The 18,231-nt window shown below is 40.5% G+C and overlaps 2 protein-coding genes across 2 annotated transcripts in view; one reads left to right on the top strand and one right to left on the bottom strand.

Annotated features, from left to right (window-relative positions):
* Positions 1–18,231, bottom strand: part of SPTLC2 (serine palmitoyltransferase long chain base subunit 2) — a 103,736-nt gene that overhangs the window by 16,476 nt on the left and 69,029 nt on the right. The gene's annotated exons all lie outside the window — the stretch shown is intronic.
* Positions 13,518–13,911, top strand: LOC120853580 (small ubiquitin-related modifier 1-like). The gene has a single exon (XM_040227542.1). It carries the CDS (start codon positions 13,518–13,520, stop codon positions 13,875–13,877), a length of 360 nt encoding a protein of 119 aa, XP_040083476.1. The 3' UTR covers positions 13,878–13,911.

Raw genomic sequence — 18,231 nt, 5'->3', positions numbered from 1 at the left:
AGGAAGGTTGCGGTAATTTCTTCACATATATGAGAAATCCAGCAGATTCATATTTAAAAAATATAATCATACAGCTCAAGGATAAATCAGTCAACTGGAAATACAGATGATTAACAAATGTTCTTAGACTCAAAACACTAACATACCCATCACTGATGTGGAGACTACTCTAGGTAAGTTTGCTACAAATAACCCCAAATTAATACTCTTTATGTAAATAATTTTAAGTTGACCAGAGAAGCTAACACAAGCGTAGATTAGATTAGCGTGAACACTGAAGAACATCACTTAAGTTACAACATACATCTTACAAATATTAAAGCAGACATTAAAGTATGTTACATTTATGTTGATAACTGATGAGAGACATACTCTAGTTTTCCCCCTAGAAATACCAACACACGCTTACTCTACATTTAGAATAAGAGACTTCCAGTTCCAGGTGTGATAAGAGTACCAGGAGCTGGATTTACTGTACTGCTTGTAACTGGATTTACTGAACTGCTTGTAAACAACAGAAAGCTAGACAGGGTATATTAAAGAATGGTTTTCAGACACTGGGCCACAGGCAGTGCACAATTATCCTCCTGGAGAGAAAGGAAACCAGAAGTGAGTCTTGCAATTGCCTCCATAGCACCTAGAGACAGCTCCCAGGCTGCTCCGGAAGCGGGGACCTAGTCTTGTCCACTGAAGACAACAGATTTTGAAGCTGAGGAGGCTAAGGTGGCTAGAATTTACTGGGCAGCACAAAAGGAGAGGAAGAAAGTGCACTAAGAGAGCTTTGGGGCCTGCAGAAGAGCCTTTGGCAAAGGGCTGACCTGCACATATAGGAGAAGAAACCATGAGAGGCTGGGGAGATCCACCAGAAAGAAGCAGATTAAGCAATTCCCAGCACTCCTACGGAGCTGGGAATAATTTCTATTTTCACTAACTGAAACAGAAAGACCTTAGAATCACACCGGCAGTGGAGCTAAATTAGCCCTAGACTAAAAGCTGCTCTGGCCCACCCAAACACTCCTTATCAGCAAGTCCTGAGAGGATCCAACTGATTCCAAGAACAAAGTCCAACATTATCACCTAAATGAATATAACAAAATGCAGTCCCTAACAATGTGAAATTCACAATGTCATGTGTAGTAAAAGAATTTAGGCATTCAAAGAAACAGGACAATATGACCCAGCAACTAGGAGAAAGGTCTATCAAGAGAAACAGGCCAGGGATGACAGAGTATTAGCAGACAAGGATGAAAAATGCTATCATAAAAATGCTCCATCCATTCAGAAAAACAGAGGAGACATGATGAAGAGAGATAAAAATAACCGACACATACAAAAATGATGATGAGCTGCAGAGTATTGTGTTAAATGAAATAAGCTAGACACAAACGATACACTCTTATGAATCCAATTACAGGAAACTCTTAAAAAGACATAATTATAGTGACAGAACAGATTAGTGGTTGCCAGGGAATGGAGAGATGATTGACGGAAGAGGGGTATGAGGGGTCTTTTCAAGGGTGATGAAAATATTCTGTACTTTAGCTATGGTTACATGACCGCAAACATTTGTTAAAACTCATGGAATTACACTTTAGTGAATTTTACTGTGTATAAATGGTATCTTATTAAAGATTTTTAAAGAAACTGACACATGCTAAGTTCCATATACTTTAATTTTTCCTGTATTATTTTACAACTTGCTACCTTTCTCTTACCACAAATTACCTTCTGTTAGAAAAATTATCAAGGAAAAGAAGAAATGCCAAGAGATTTAGACCTCACCACTTCCACTTATTGCTATATCATTCTAGGCATGTTTTCTGTAATGAAAGGAAGTGGACAGTTCAGTCTCTCCATTCACTGTCATCTGTTCCCTGACAAGAAGAGTCCTAGAAGAAAATACATCTAAACTACCACTCACATGCATAACTGGAAGATACTTGGAATAGGCAGTTAAAATTACCAACTTATATATCCTTCTTATTGCAGAATAGTATTCCCCACCAAAGATACACCACAATTTGTTTACCTATTTACACGTTAATGAACATCAGAGTTGAGATTACCAACTTTCATTTTGGGAGTTATAAAGTTCAGATTTAAAAGAATTCTCTCCTAAATAGAGGATATGGATAAAAGGCAACCCAACCAGTACACTGCTGGTGGGAACGTAAAGTGACACAGCCACTAGGCAAAGCATGGAGGTTCCTTAAAAAAGTAAAAATATAACTACCATATCATCTGACTACCCCACTCCTGGGAATCTGGAAAAAAAGGAGAGACTAATTTGAAACAATATATGCACCCAATGTTCGTATCAGCACTATTTTCAACAGCCAAGACACGGAAGCAACGTAAGTGTCCACCCACAGATGACTGAATTAAGAAGCTGCGGAATATACATACATATGCACCCACACAGCGGAGTATCACTCAGTCACAGAAAGAACGGAGTCATGCCATTCGTGGCAACAGGGATGGACCTAGAGGATATTATGCTTAGTGAAACAAGTCAGAAAGACACAAATATTATGTGATATCACTTATATGGGCATATATCTGGAAAAGATGAAAAGTCTAATTTGAAAAGATATGCACTCCAATATTTATAAGTTCAGTTGCTCAGTCGTGTCCGACTCTGCGACCCCATGAATTGCAGCATGCCAGGCCTCCCTATCCATCACCAACTCCCGGAGGTCACTCAAACTCATGTCCATTGAGTCGGTGATGCCATCCAGCCATCTCATCCTCTGTCGTCCCCTTCTCCTCCTGCCCCCAATCCCTCCCAGCATCAGAGTCTTTTCCAATGAGTCAACTCTTTGCATGAGGTGGCCAAAGTACTGGAGCTTCAGCTTCAGTATCAGTCCTTCCAAAGAACACCCAGGACTGATCTCCTTTAGAACAGACTGGTTGGATCTCCTTGCAGTCCAAGGGACTCTCAAGAGTCTTCTCCAATACCACAGTTCAAAAGCACCAACTCTTCGGTGCTCAGCTTTCTTCACAGTCCAACTCTCACATCCATAATGACCACTAGAAAAACCATAGCGTTGACTAGACAGACCTTTGTTGGCAAAGTAATATTTCTGCTTTTCAATATGCTATCTGGGTTGGTCATAACTTTTCTTCCAAGGAGTAAGCATCTTTTAATTTCATGGCTGCAATCACCATGTGCAGTGATTTTGGAGCCCCCCAAAATAAAGTCTGACACTGTTTCCCCATCTATTTCCCATGGAGTGATGGGACCGGATGCCATGATCTTCGTTTTCTGAATGTTGAGCTTTAAGCCAACTTTTCCACTCTCCTCTTTCACTTTCATCAAGAGGCTTTTGAGTTCCTCTTCACTTTCTGCCATAAGGGTGGTGTCATCTGCATATCTGAAGTTATTGATATTTCTCCCAGCAATCTTGATTCCAGCTTGTGCTTCTTCCAGCCCAACATTTCTCATGATGTGCTCTGCATAAGTTAAATAAGCAGGGTGACAATATACAGCCTTGACGTACTCCTTTTCCTACTTGGAACCAGTCTGTTGTTCCATGTCCAGTTCTAACTGTTGCTTCCTGACCTGCATATAGGTTTCTCAAGAGGCAGGTCAGGTGGTCTGGTATTCCCATCTTAGTCATGCCCAAATAAGGAAAGAATTACTATAATTAGCAACTAACAGCTCAATCTTACTTTAGGAGGCTATGGTAAAAATATGTACTACAGTTGACCATTAATAAGACAGGGATTAATCCGCATATAATTTATAGTCAAGACTCAGTAGCTGGAGGTGTCTCTGAATCCACAGATTCAACCAAGTAGGGACCATGTAGTACTGTAGTATTTATTACTGAAAAATATCCACATATAAGTGGATCTGGGCAGTTCATATCTGCACTGCACGCAGGTCAACTGTATTTATACTTTATACACAGCAAAATAGGCCCATAGATGTTAAACTATTTTCTCCAAGGCCTTTCATTAAGTAGGAGGAAGATCAAGGTTTTCTGATTCCAGTTCAGTGCTTTAGCTTTCACACCACAGCCAGAAATTATGTCTGTTTCAAACTCTAAAGTGTTTATCCCTTTATTGGGTAACAATATTTATATTTTGGGCTTCCCTAGTGGCTCAGTAGTAAGGAATCTGTCTGCAGTGCAGGAGATGCGGGTTTGATCCCTTGGTCAGGAAGATCCCCTGGAGAAGGGCTTGACAACCCACTCCAGTATTCTTGCCTGAAGAATCCCGTGGATGGAGCAGCCTGGTGGGCTACTCCAAAGGGCTGCAAAGAGTCAGACACGACTGAAGCGACTGAGCATGCATGCACACACGCATCCGTACCTTACTTTTTAAATGGCACTTACTAGCAAATGAATGGGACAGGGATGAACGGGCGAGGGAGCCTAAGAAGACGCAGGGCAAGGATGAGACAAGCAGAGAGTAGTTCTTCCAATAAACTCATCTGCAACAGCAAACTCCAATCATCCGTGGTGAGCAGAGAATAAAGACTCAGGGGAAGAATCAAGACCAGCGCCAGAGAAAGAAGTGAACTAAATTAGAAATGGCGGTCACAGAGAAACCCAGAAATTAAGTGGTCTGTTTATTCAACAAAAACTACTAGGCAGAACCAAGAAGGTGCCAATGTTTGACTATTTTTGAGCTTACAAAGGCAATTTCTTCTGATTCAACCTAATAATTTCAAAGATAAGAATAGGAAAACCAGCCAAGTTACTTACAAATCAGTAAACTTTTGCAGTTATACATATTAGGAAAGTGGTTATCTCTTATGAGGTGATATTGAATTTTAAAGACAACACAGCTATCCATTTTGAATTAAACATCATCTAAAATACAAGAAGCATGGTATTTAAGTTCAACCTCCAAGCTCACTTCTAAAGAATTTTCTCACAGCAAAGCTATAGCAAGTATAGGGTCAAATGTGAATTTAACAACAAAAAAGGTTAGCATTGCTAAAAAAAAAAAACAAAAAAAAAACCACAAAAAACTAACTCTTAAAAGGTCTTGATCTTTGCCTCAGAGAGAACACAGATGGTAATATAAGAAATCAGCACTCTTCTCTATTTTTTAAACATAAATCTTTACTTTTAAGGGTGACAAAAAGCATAAAGGCAATTTAGAGAGAACCCGTGTTCTGATTTTCTTGAACTTTACAAATGAACCTTACTGTGTTAGCTGTCCTTTTGGGCAATTGGTTAGAATGAAGCCATTTTTAGGATATTTTCAGTAAAAATCTACAGCTTGGCATGAAAGAGAGAGAGAGAGAGAGAAAATAAATATGTATGTGTAGTTAATATTGCAGAAACTATAGTAGATAATTGGTTATTTTTTTACTCCTCAACTTCTTATAATACATTTTATGCTAAGGAGAGAAGTAAAATGAATATGATGGATCAGTGGGTTGTGACGGCATCATTAGACTTAATTCTTTAAAGGAAACTGAAAGCCTAAAAAGGGAGGAAGACGGACCAGAAGGAGCATCACAACCACCTATGTACTGACAACCACTATACACCAATAACCTTAAATCACTTTTACAAAACAGAGTCAAATTTAGTTACATTTATTAACTATTGCTAAACAGATTTTACAGCTATACAACTGCATTCCAGACATCCCTTCCAGACAGTTTATCAATCAGAACAGTGTTCTACAAGCTACAAATTTTCTGAAGTCTCAGGACTGGTTAAAAGGCAAACAAACAAAAAAGATAACCTCAATGTACAAAGTAAGGAATACAAAAAGGAGCAGACATTTTGTCTTCAATGGCCATTAGTGCTAACTACTCAGAACTTAGGCTTCAAAAAATATAGCAAGTATCTAAAACCTGCTTACAAGGCCTCCTGATGGCTCAGATGGAAAAGAACTTGCCTACAATGTGGGAGGCCCAGGTTCGATCTCTGGAAGATCCTCTAGAAGAGGGAATGGCTACCCATTCCAGTATTCCTGCCTGGAGAAATCCCATGGACAGAGGAACCTAGCAGGCTACATACAGTCCATGGGGTCTCAAAGAGTTGGGACACGACTGAGTAACTAACACTTCACACTTTTTTTCACTTCACACCTGCTTACACAGCAATACAACTTTCAATTTAGCTGATGAGCTTTTTAATATAACTTATAATCAACCAAAGAAGTTTGAGTCTACATCTTCAAAAATAACATTTTCAGTATATGAAATCTTCCAAAATAAAGGACATCAATGAGTGATGTTCAGAGTTGATCCCATAAGTCACATTATACCCCATTAAACAGCTCCTAATCTTCTTAGATTTCCTAGTTATGCTGACACAATCTACCTTCCTGGGAAAAATAAAAGTACTGCTATTCCTCAGACTCATACTTTCCAATTAATTATAATGGGTTGGAAGAATTTGAAATTGAAGAACTTCTTCCCCCTTCCCCACTTCTTCTTAAAGGTCATAATGTCAAAGCAGATGAGGGTTTTCCCAGTTTAGGGTCCCCCAAACAGAACATATCAGAGAAGGCAATGGCACTCCACTCCAGTACTCTTGCCTGGAAAATCCCATGGACGGAGGAGCCTGGAAGGCTGCAGTCCATGGGGTTGCTGAGGGTCGGACACAACTGAGCGACTTCACTTTCACTTTTCACTTTCATGCACTGGAAAAGGAAATGGCAACCCACTCCAGTGTTCTTGCCTGGAGAATCCCAGGGACGGGGGAGCCTGGTGGGCTGCCGTCTATGGGGTCGCACAGAGTCGGACACGACTGAAGTGACTTAGCAGCAAACAGAACATATAGCCCCCAGAATGGTTTCAGTTAGTTTTCAGCATTAGGAGTTATGGGACATAAGTCAGGATAAAATATGAAGAAATACTACCTACCGCCTTCTAATCTATACTACCAAAACATTACATTATGGGTATTTCACATAATATCTCTTTAATATTTTTTGTCTAAGAATTGAACTTTACTATCTATCTTTCAGTTTACCATCTGTCCAAAGTCTTATTTTTGCTATTTGGAAGGTTACTTTTAAAAATATTTTACTTTGGTTGGACTATGTAACCCAGCGTGAAAAGGAACATGTTTCACTTCTTCAGTTTTTCTCTTGAAAACCATTTTCTTTAAAATAAAATAAAAGGATAAACTCAGTCATCCTGAGCAAATTACTCTGCCTATGTTAAACATGTGTCTCCACTGATATCTAAAACTGGAGCTTATATCCTATAGACTTCTTAAACAAGTCTTTACAATATCAGGTAGCTCAAATGCAGACTCTGTTTTCAAAGGTTATTTCCAAATCTTGGAAGCTTCTAGTACCAACTCCCTTTAAGGAAAGAAACTGCATAACATAGCAAGCATAGTGCCAGGCTGAATAAATGCTTCCTCCCTTTCCCTTTGCCAGTTAAGTAATTTCTAATCAAGGAAAAATTATATTTAGCTTTAGTTATTATATGTCTAAATATTACAGTCAACTACTAACCAGCGTTACTTCCTGGTAAGATACTACTTTGTAGTCTTCCATAAGTAAATGGATGAACATATTGATTTATATTGATTTAAATAAACTTGGAGGCTTTCCTGGTAGTTCAGTGGTAAAGAATCCACCTGTCAATGGAAGAGATATGGGTTCGATTCCTGGTCCGGTAAGATCCCACATGCTGCGCAGCAACCAAGCCGGTGAGGCACAACTACTGAACCTGTGATCCAGAGCGTGGGAACTGCAGCTACTGAAGCCCGCACGCTCTGGAGCCTGTGCTCTGCAACGAGAGAAGCCCCTGTAATGAGAAGCCCACACACAGCAACCAGAGAGCAGCCCCTGCTTGCTGCAACTAGAGAAAAGTCCACACAGCAACAAGACCCAGCACAGCCACCAACGTGCGCTTAGCTGCTCAGTCGTGTCCGACTCTGTGCGACCCCACGGACTCCTCTGTGGGATTCTCCAGGCAATAGTGGAGTGGGTTGCCATGTCCTCCTCCAGGGAATCTTCCCAACCCAGGGATCGAACCCAGGTCTCCTACATTGAAGGCAGATTCTTTACCATCTGAGCCACAAGGGAAGCCCTACAGCCATAAATAAATAAAATTATGAAAAAAAAAAATCAACTTAGCACTCTCTTTCACTAGTGGTGCAAGATCTAAATCCAAGACCAGGACAACAGCTCCATCTCCCTCTCAGCTGAAAGTCGCTGGGGCTATGCAAAGGAGGCATTAGGTGTGTGGTAACTATTGCTGTCACATTAATTCCAAGAACTGTAAATAGCTGGCTTGGCAGAAAAATCTCAAACGCAATCACAATGATACTTTCAAAAGGGACAAAGTAAGCCCAGGCCAAGAAAATGAATTCAAATTCCTTTTATGCTCAACACTTAAACCACAGCATCTTTCATACACCACATCAATAACTTCGGAGAGAAAAAAGGTTTTCTCACCTCTTCCTTTTAGAAACAACTTTAAAAATTATTTTGCAGCTGAAAAAACTAAAGTAACATCCAGAGAGATTATGTAAATCAAGTGGAAGAACCAGGATCTGAACTGATTCTTCTGGTTTCCGACTGTATTTTTAACCACTCACTGATCGACTCTATTTCTATATTAATAGGACTGATTGAAAGGAAATATTAGGAACAAAACACCTAGGAATAAACCTACGTAAGGAGGCGGCAGACCTGTACTCCAAGATGCTGAAGAAATTGATGACAGATGGAAAGACATACCACGTTCTTGGATTGGAAAAATCAATATTGTCAAAATGACTATACTATGTAGGAAGTCTACAGATTCAACCTACCAAACTACCAAAGGGCATTTTTTGCAGATATAGAACAAAATATCTTAAAATTTGTACAGAGACCTAAAAGACCCCTGAACAGCTAAAGCAATCCTGAAAAAGAAAAATGGACCTGGAATCAGGCTCCTTGACTTCAAACTATATTATAAAGCTACAGTAATCAAAACAGTATGGTACTGGCACAAAGACAAACATCGATCAATGGAACAAGGGGAAAGACTAGAAATAGAGCCACACACCTATGGTCAATTGATCTGTAAAAAGGAGGCAAGAATATAGAATGGAGAAAAGACAATCTCTTCAATAAGTGGTGCTGGGAAAACTGAACAGCTACATGTAAAAGCAATAAGAACACTTTCTAACACTATACACAAAAATAAACTCAAAATGGGTTAAAGATCTAAATGTAAGCCTGGATATTGTAAAATTCTTAGAGGAAAACATAAACAGAACTCTCTTTGACATAAATCACAGCGGCATATTTTTGGATCCATCTCCTAGAGTAATGGAAATAAAAACAAAAATTAACAAATGAGACCTAATTAAACTTAAAAGCTTGTACACTTGAAACAGTATGTACAACTAAATCACTTTGCTGTGTACTTGAAACTAACACAATATTGTAAATCAACTGTACTCCAAGATAATCTTTTTCTTTTTAATTTTAAAGAAATATTAGGTAACAGGAATGTAAGAGGAGAACAGAGTAACCATGTTTAATTACAAGTTACTGCTGGTCTCTCCCAGCCCACCCCCTGGAGACTCACTTGCCTCTTAGCGATCTGTCACTGACTCACACTGCCTCCAATACCCCAGCCCAGGGGGCCCACACCACATCACCTCAACTGTCTGGCTCTGCTCTCAGGAACAGACATGGCTCCTAGAGACTTCCTCTCATCTTGCCTGCTTTCCAATTTCCATCATAAGATTTCTGTCATCCACCACCTTCCAAAGAGGGGCATCGTACAAAATTTTGGCCAACTATTGCCAGTGTTTCTCAATAAGACTGCTATTAGCATTTGGGGCATGACAATTCTTGGTTGTCAAGGCTGTCCAGTGCCTTGAAGAACATTCAGAACCACTAGTCTCTTGGCAATAAATGCCAATAGCACCTCTCCATAGGCCAGTCTATGACAATCAAAAATGCCCCTCAGTTCAGTTCAGTCGCTCAGTCATGTCCAACTCTTTGTGACCTCATAGACTGCAGCACACCAGGCCGTCCTGTCCATCACCAACTCCTAGAGTTTACTCAAACTCATGTCCATCCAACCATTTCATCCTCTGTTGTCCCCTTCTCCTCTTGCCCTCAATCTTTCCCAGCATCAGGATCTTTTCTAGTGAGTCAGTTCTTCGCATCAGGTGGCCAAAGTATTGGAGTCTCAGCTTCAACATCAGTCCTTCCAATGAACATTCAGACCTGATTTCCTTGAGGATGGACTTCCTTATGTGTTGTCATTCATAAGCACCATCTGTATCCTAGCAGAACTCATCTGATTTTTGTTCTCGCCAAAATTATGGAGTAAATTCTAACAACCTTAGAATGACACTGTCCACCCAAACTGCTAAAAAGGCAATCAATATCTTCATGTTCTTCCCTCCCTTAAATGACTCTCTCTGTTCACTGATTTTTAGGTGGTCAAACTAGTCAAACTTCTCTAATCTTTTGGTGCTATGTATATGCTATGCTAAAAATAACACTAATAAAATTATTATTTGATTTTGTGTATGCTGCTGCTAAGTCGCTTCAGTCGTGGCCAACTCTGTGCGACCCCATAGATGGCAGCCCACCAGGCTCCCCCATCCCTGGGATTCTCCACACAAGAACGCTGGAGTGGGTTGCCATGTCCTTCTCCAATGCATGAAAGTGAAAAGTGAAAGTGAAGTTGTTCAGTCGTGTCCTACTCGTAGTGACCCCATGGACTACAGCCTACCAGGCTGCTCTGTCCATGGGATTTTTCAGGCAAGAGTACTGGAGTGGGTTGCCACTGCCTTCTCCGGTATATATGTATACTATCTGTATATATGTATATATGTGGTATTAAGTTGCTCAGTCATGTCCGACTCTTTTAACCTCAAGGACTGTAGCCCTTCAGGCTCCTCTCTCTGTGGAATTTCCCAGGCAAGAATACTGGACTGGGTTGCCATTTCCTCCTTCAAGGGATCTTCCTGACCCAGAACCCAGGGCTCCCGTACTGTAGGCAGACTCTTTACCATCTGAGCCACCAGGGAAGCATTATATGTATATGCGCCGCTGCTAAATTGCTTCAGTCGTGTCCGACTCTGTGCGACCCCACAGACAGCAGCCCACCGGGCTCCCCCATCCCTGGGATTCTCCAGGCAAGAACACTGGAGTGGGTTGCCATTTCCTTCTCCAATGCATGAAAGTGAAAAGGGAAAGTGAAGTTGCTCAGTCGTGTTCAACTCTCAGTGACCCCGTGGACTGCAGCCCACCAGGCTCCTCCGTCCATTGGATTTTCCAGGCAAGAGCACTATATGTATGTCCACGCAGAACAATGTAGACTATATGCCAAATAACTGACACTGGTTATTCCGGTTTATTTTATGTGATATATGTTTCAGTTTTTGAAAATGAGCAGGTATTGCTTCTATAAACAAAATAAGAATGAACAAGTAGGCGGATACATTTAAATGTAGTATTAAAGGGATTTCCCTGGCAGTCCAGTGGTTAGGACTCAGCATTTTCACTGCTGTGGGCCTGGGTTCAATCCATTGTTAGGGAACTATTAATAAGATCCTGTAAGCCATGCAATGCAGTCAAAAAAAAAAAAAAAAAAAAAAGGTGGTATTAAAAATTCCACATTTGGGATCCTTAACAGACTGATCCCAAAATTCCATATACTTATGCAGCAACAGGACTCAAACAAAACATATAGGAAAGAATTTCAAAATCAGAACTTAAATCAGAACAGGAAAACACATCTTCTTATTTGTGCAAACAAACATGAGCTCCACATTCAGAGCTTTCCCTGTTAGTCTCCTGCTTTCCTTAATGAGAATCACATAACCAAGTTCCCAATCAGTTTGTTCTTGGCTGTTACTGATGATCTACTTTCTAGCAAATTGATGAGGATAGAAACATCATGCGTGGGGCCAACTGAAAGTCAATTAGTGAGCAGAAACTAAAATACAAAGGTAACTGAACCTTATGTTGTAAAACTGTCAACATTCCAAGGAAATCAGAGTTTAGAGTCCAAAGTCCCCCATATTGGGCTTCACTGCCAAGCCCAATATGGGGGCGGGGTGGGGGTGGGGGGAAGCTGACAAGCTTAGACAAGAGTTTATTCACTTATTTACTTCTACTGAAGCTGAGAAACATTAAAGGCAAATTTTAGTATTAAGGAGAGAGGGAGGGGAATGGGTGGGAGGGAGAAAATTTTTTTAGTATTCAAAAAGAGTGGACTAATTAACTGAGAATACTGTACTGGCTAATCTTATGTGTCACTCTGACTGGGCTCCATGGGCCTCAGATGTTTAATCAAACATTGTTCTGTGTCTATGAGGGTGTTTTGAGTGAGAGTAACATTTAAGTTGGCTGACTGCCCTGTGTGTGTGGGCCACAATCAATCAACTGAAAGTCTAAACAGGACAAAGTAAGACCTGCCAGCCTGCTAAGGTGGGATGTTATTATTTTTCCTGCCTTCATACTGAACTGAAGTGCCAGCTCTTCCCGCATCTTGAGACTGACGGCATTTGGACTGAATCATCTGGGTCTCCAGCTTGCTTGCTGTAAACCTGGAGTCTTTCAGTCCCTGTAACTGAGCCAATTCTTTCTCTTTCTTTTCCTCTTTCCCTCTAACCTCCCTATAAAAATACTGCACGGGAAAAGCTCAGCAGATGTTTTATGATGACAGTGGCATGGATGTCTTAGAAAGCTTGGAATCTCTCCAAGAGACAACAATCTATTCATTTGACCAAGTTATTCCAGGTGCTGTGGGACTTAGATGATACTTAATAAAACATTTTCTTGAATAATGGCCATACTTTTACTTAGAAGTTAAAAATAACTTCTAACTGCTGTTAGAACCACTTATCTTCTACTCTCTTTTCTACTACACTCCACAAACAGCTGCAACCTCCAGTTGTACTATTTGAAGTACAAGCATAGAACTGGAAAGAATATTAACCCATATAATTACTGTACTTCACTTAAAAGGTTTTGGTTATAAGCAAGAGATAAGAACCACTTCTCATATCAAATATTAAAATTGACCAAGCACTTCTTTTACCCTTTGTGTGTGCTCAGTCATGTCCAATTCTTTGCAACCCCATGGACTGTAGCCCGCCGGGCACCTCTGTCCATGGGATTTCCCAGGCAAGAATACTGGAGTGGGTTTCCATTTCCTCCTCCAGGGGATCTTCCCAACCCAGTGATCAAACCTGAGTCTCTTGTGTCTCTTGCATTGGCAGGAAGATTCTTTAGCACTTTTAACCTTTGTCAACTGCAAAGACAAACAGCTCTCTAGGTCTCTGGGAATAGAGCACCTATCACTGAAGAGGTGTGGCTCAGACAAAAACTGAATGGTAGACATTACTCAAAATTACATATAGCAGCAAATTATTTTATAATAAAAAAATCTTGTAACCATGCTCTCTATATATCCCCATAAGAGCAAGGCTTGCTAAATAATTAAAAATTGAACAAGCAGAAGGTGTAGTGAAATCCCTCCAGTCTTGGTGCTGTGCTGTGGAGCAGAGACATCAATCTGTAAACCCCGAAGTGAAGTTCTGCCTACCCAAGGCCGCTGCTGTATGGAGACCCCTGGGGAAGCTACTGTCACCAGGTCTGACCAGGAGGCAAAACCTTCAACTGAGGATTTGACGGGTGAGAAGGAAGGAGAATATATTACACTCAAGGTCACTGGACAGGAGAGCAGTGAGATTCACTTCCAAGTGAAAATAATGACACATTTTAAGAAACTCAAAGAATCACACTGTCAAAGTCAGGGAGCTCCCGTGAATTCATCTAGGTTTCTCTCTGAAGGTCTGGAAATTGCTGATAATCACACTCCAAAAGAACTGGGAATGGAGGAAGAAGATGTGGTTAAAGTTTTTCAGGAACAAAGAGGGTCATTCAACAGTTTACATTCTTGTTTTTTTTCTTTTCCTTAATCCTTTAAAAAAAAAGCTCTTTTGTAACGTGGTGTTCAAAACAGAATTGAAAACTGGTACCTCATCTCTTTAAAAAACCTTATAACTTGGATTCTTGTGCCCAAGATTCACTATTGTCTGTTTCCTTGTGCTGAATTTTGGTGATCCAACCTCAGCCCTCATCGTATCGCCCTTTGTTTTAAAAATAACATGGGTGCACAAAGAGGCCAACTTTTCCAGGATTGCATATTTGCAGGCTTGTGATAAATAAGATCCATTAATGTCAGTGGTTCTGATGACTTTCCAGTTCTTAGGCGTATGATCACTTCACTCCTAGACTAGGATTTTCAGTGGGAGATGGAAGTCTTTCTGAGAACTGGACTATGAAAAGTGAGCTTTCCTTAGCTTGAAGCTAATTTTAAAACCTGAGGGTCAGGACCAAAAGGAGAGGAGTATCAGGCTGGAGTCATGGTGGCAGAGGTGGTGAGAACAATGATTAACTCCAAACATGGCTTCATGGAAGAGGAAGCGTTTTAAGATGGAAGAAGAACCTTGTTAGAAGATCCCAGAAGAGTTTTTTCATTAGTAGTTAAAGTTATTCACGTAGACATGATTACAACAGAACACTGCTCTTTTTGCTACTTTTTGGCCTGGGATAGTGGTTTTAAACAGACTCTGCTGTATCAGTTTCATTAAAATAAATGAAATATTTGCTTAAAAAAAAAACTTGAATAAGTAAAGGTAAAAATGGGGGAGGAACCTTTTCTACAAGTTGTAGCAAATATTTTGTACCTGTTAAAATTTTGATATAGACTTCCCTGGTGGCTCAGACAGTAAAACGTCTGCCTACAATTGTTATAATTTTTGCTTAATTTATGAATCTTATAAATGCATAGATACTTAAGTTGATTTTCATGTCAACAAAAATATGTTGATATTATTAAGGTTAAACCATGAAGGCACTTCTATTTTATTATAATATATATATATATTCACATTGAGATGATACCATAGTATCTGAATTGGGCAGAATAGGGATTCATTCTTAACCAGCTCATCAAGCTTTCTTTGTTGAAGAAGCAGTCTCTTCTTGACTCATCTTTCTTAATCACTAGTGATCACTCTTTGATCAGCTCTAAAGTAGGCAGGGGCAGGGAGGCAGCAGACAACACTTTCAACTCTTATCACAGCACTTTCTAGATCAATAAATGATGTACTTGTCACAAGTATGCAGACAAGATGCCTCGTGAAAACTGGCATCTCATGGCTTCCTAGAAAGGAAAGCAAGAGGGACAAAAGAATGCCAGCGAAGACACAAGTCAACTGACCTTTAAGGTCATCAGTTCTTTAACTTCTACATGAACACCTGCAGAGATGTAGGTGAAAAATTAGCATCACTTTATCTAAAAATATCTTAAAATACCAAAAGGGACTAGAGAAAGAAGGATGACATATACTATTAAAAAATGTTACCTAAAACAAAAGTAAAAGAAATATTAGCCAAAAGGCAGGGCAGACTGATTTTAATAACACTTAAGCCCCAGTTAAAGGGCACCAGGAAATCTTCCCATTGGGCTCTTAAGAGACCAAGGGAATAGAAAAATAAATATAGTCAACAGTCTTGTAAAATGGATACTTACTTATAAAGGACTTTCAAGAAGCAAGAATTCAGTAACTTTGGAACACTGAAGCAAAATGAGTTTACCATGCCCCTGTTTTGCTAGACTGTTGACAAATATCAAAGTGCTCAACCTGGGTGACTGTCAAATTAATGAACATCAAAGCAAACGGCTTGCCTCTCCCTAGCCTGGGGATGCTGTTCTAAAGCAGGTCTTCAGCTCTTCAACTCCCTACGAGAGTGCATGTGTATATGTGAGTGCGCTCAGTCATGTCTGACTCTTTGCGACCGCATGCATCTAAGTATTTGAATCTGCTACCTGGTAACGACACTATTTCTATTTCTTTTCTTGTCAACTAAAGGAGCTCTGTGAACACCAAGCACCGTAGGTAAATTTCCTTCACGAGCATGGTTTATCACCCTCTTTCTGCTGCTGCTACTGCTGCTGCTGCTAAGTCGCTTCAGTCGTGTCCGACTCTGTGCGACCCCATAGATGGCAGCCCACCAGGCTCCCCCATCCCTGGGATTCTCCCGGCAAGAACACTGGAGTGGGTTGCCATTTCCTTCTCCAATGCATGAAAGTGAAAAGTGAAAGTGAAGTCGCTCAGTTGTGTCAGACTCTTCATGACCCCATGGACTGCAGCCTACCAGGCTGCTCTGTCCATGGGATTTTCCAGGCAAGAGTACTGGAGTGGGGTGCCATTGCCTTCTCTGCACCCTCTCCCCAGCAGCAGCTTAATCCTTTAATCAGTTTCAATGCCCCAAACTAGGATTTCCTGAGGACTGCCGCAGGATGTGCAACAGGCAGCGGGGCCAAGGCTTTAAGTTGTTGATTCAATATAATCAAGAATTTAAAAGAACGGTTAGAAACAGAGGGCCCTAAACAAAGGGAAGAAAAGAGGTCAAGTGCCTCAGAAATTGAGGAACTGAGGTTTAAAGGGTGCCAGCCCGTAACTAGGACAGAAAGGCTTAATTTGTCCAAAGACTGTCCCACTGTCCTTCTTTGGTACTGGAATGTATCATGGCTACTTTTAGACAGAAATGAAGCAACGAGGAAATACAACTCCTGTGGTCAAGCACCCATGGGCAGGTGAAGGGGGTTAGCAAATAAAGCGAGGCTTGGAATTAAACTAGAGTTTCAGAGGCAGAAGGCAAGGCAATGAGCAAGTACTGAACATTTAGGGGGAAAAAAGAGTATATAGTGGGCAAGGTTTTTGTAGGTTAGGTACAAAAGAATTTGAGATTCTGAATTAATAGGCCATAAAAATATAAGTAGCATTAAAACAAAAAAATTCCAGCCAGCCTGTGGAGGCCTGACCATAGGCCCCTGATCTCGTTGTTGTTTCTTCTCCCTCCCCTAACTGGTTCTAATTTCGCCCTTGCTGCTGATTCATTAAGCAAGGACCATCAGTTCTTTGGAAGGAAGCATCAACGCATTCAGTTCCAAAACCAGCGAAGACAGACAACTTAGCATCAACATCAAACTCCTGTTCCACACGCCAATATTTCTCTTATTTTTCTTTTTAAAAGAAAACAGATCAAATATCTTATCCTCCAATTTCCTTTCCTTTCCCCAATCACCACCAATCAGCAGAGTTGCTTTTGGTTCTCACTGATGTAAGCCAGCTCAAGAAAAAAGGAGAGAGAAAAAGACAACTCTCAGATCTCTTAGAAGTTAGTGTGCATTATAAACTTAGGTTTTCTTTAAAATGTATGGTCTTGTCCACCAAGACGCATGGTCTGGTGGAGTGGACTCGAATCCTTGTTTTTTCAGTGTTCTCTCACTGTTTTAATTAATTAACTAATTTTTGGTTGTGCTGGGTCTTCGCTGCTGTGTGGCTTTTCTCCAGTTGCAGTGAGTGCGGGCTTCTCACTGCTGTGGCTTTTCTTACTGCAGAATAAGGGCCGTAGACACTCGGGTTTCAGTAGTTGTGGCTCACAGGCTATAGAGCAAGGGCCCAGTAGCTGTGGTGCGTGGGCTTAGGTGCCCCACGGCACATGGAATCTTCCCAGACCAGGGATCAGACTGGCGTCCCCTATGTCAGCAGGCAGACTCTTCCCCTATACCACCAGGGATGTCCTCGAATCCTCATTTTCAACAAACTCTACAGCAGTGGTGCCACACATTAGAATCCTTTGAGATGCTTTTAAATAAAAACTTATAAGAGCCTCACCCCCAGATATTCACTAGGTCTGCAAAGGGGCCGTGGTAATTAGGTATTAGGCATTATTACTAATTACGACTACTGTGTGTGAGCAAGGTTAGAAACCACCATACTAAAAGTGACTTTGATGCAGGTGGTCCATGTACAAAGTCTGAAACAGTTGAAAAGAATACACTTTAATGAGGTCCTTCTGAAACTCATTCCACTGTCAAAGTAGATGGTAGGCAGATACAAGTATTTAGATCATTTATTTTTTCCTAAACCACCGGTGACAATTAAAAAAAAAAAAATCAATTCCTCTTCAAAAAGCTCTCAAATCTTAAGGAAAGCCTTAAGAAGAATATCTGGTTCTTAAATGAGAAGAGTCCATCTGTCTTGTCGCTTATTTATACATATTAAGTATAATAGACTACAATAAAGTTGATGAAAATCTAGGATAAAGTCTCCTGGACAAAGCCCTCAAAAACAATTCTGGGGGGGAAAAAAGCAGTTCCAACCAAATTAAGGTTGAGAAAGTTATTCTTCTTCAACAAAGAAAACAGAGACTAGGCTATAAAGTTGCCAAACTATAAGTGATGAGAAGAAATGGTCA

Source organism: Oryx dammah, unplaced genomic scaffold, assembly GCF_014754425.2.
Source record: "Oryx dammah isolate SB20612 unplaced genomic scaffold, SCBI_Odam_1.1 HiC_scaffold_26, whole genome shotgun sequence".
NCBI classification, from domain to species: Eukaryota; Metazoa; Chordata; class Mammalia; order Artiodactyla; family Bovidae; genus Oryx; species Oryx dammah.
Note: the sequence above shows the minus strand (reverse complement) of the source record. Positions and strands in the feature narration are given on the sequence as shown.

Bases quoted from the DNA above. Each gene is read 5' to 3' on its own strand.
- LOC120853580 (XM_040227542.1), top strand. From the start codon at position 13,518: ATGGAGACCCCTGGGGAAGCTACTGTCACCAGGTCTGACCAGGAGGCA.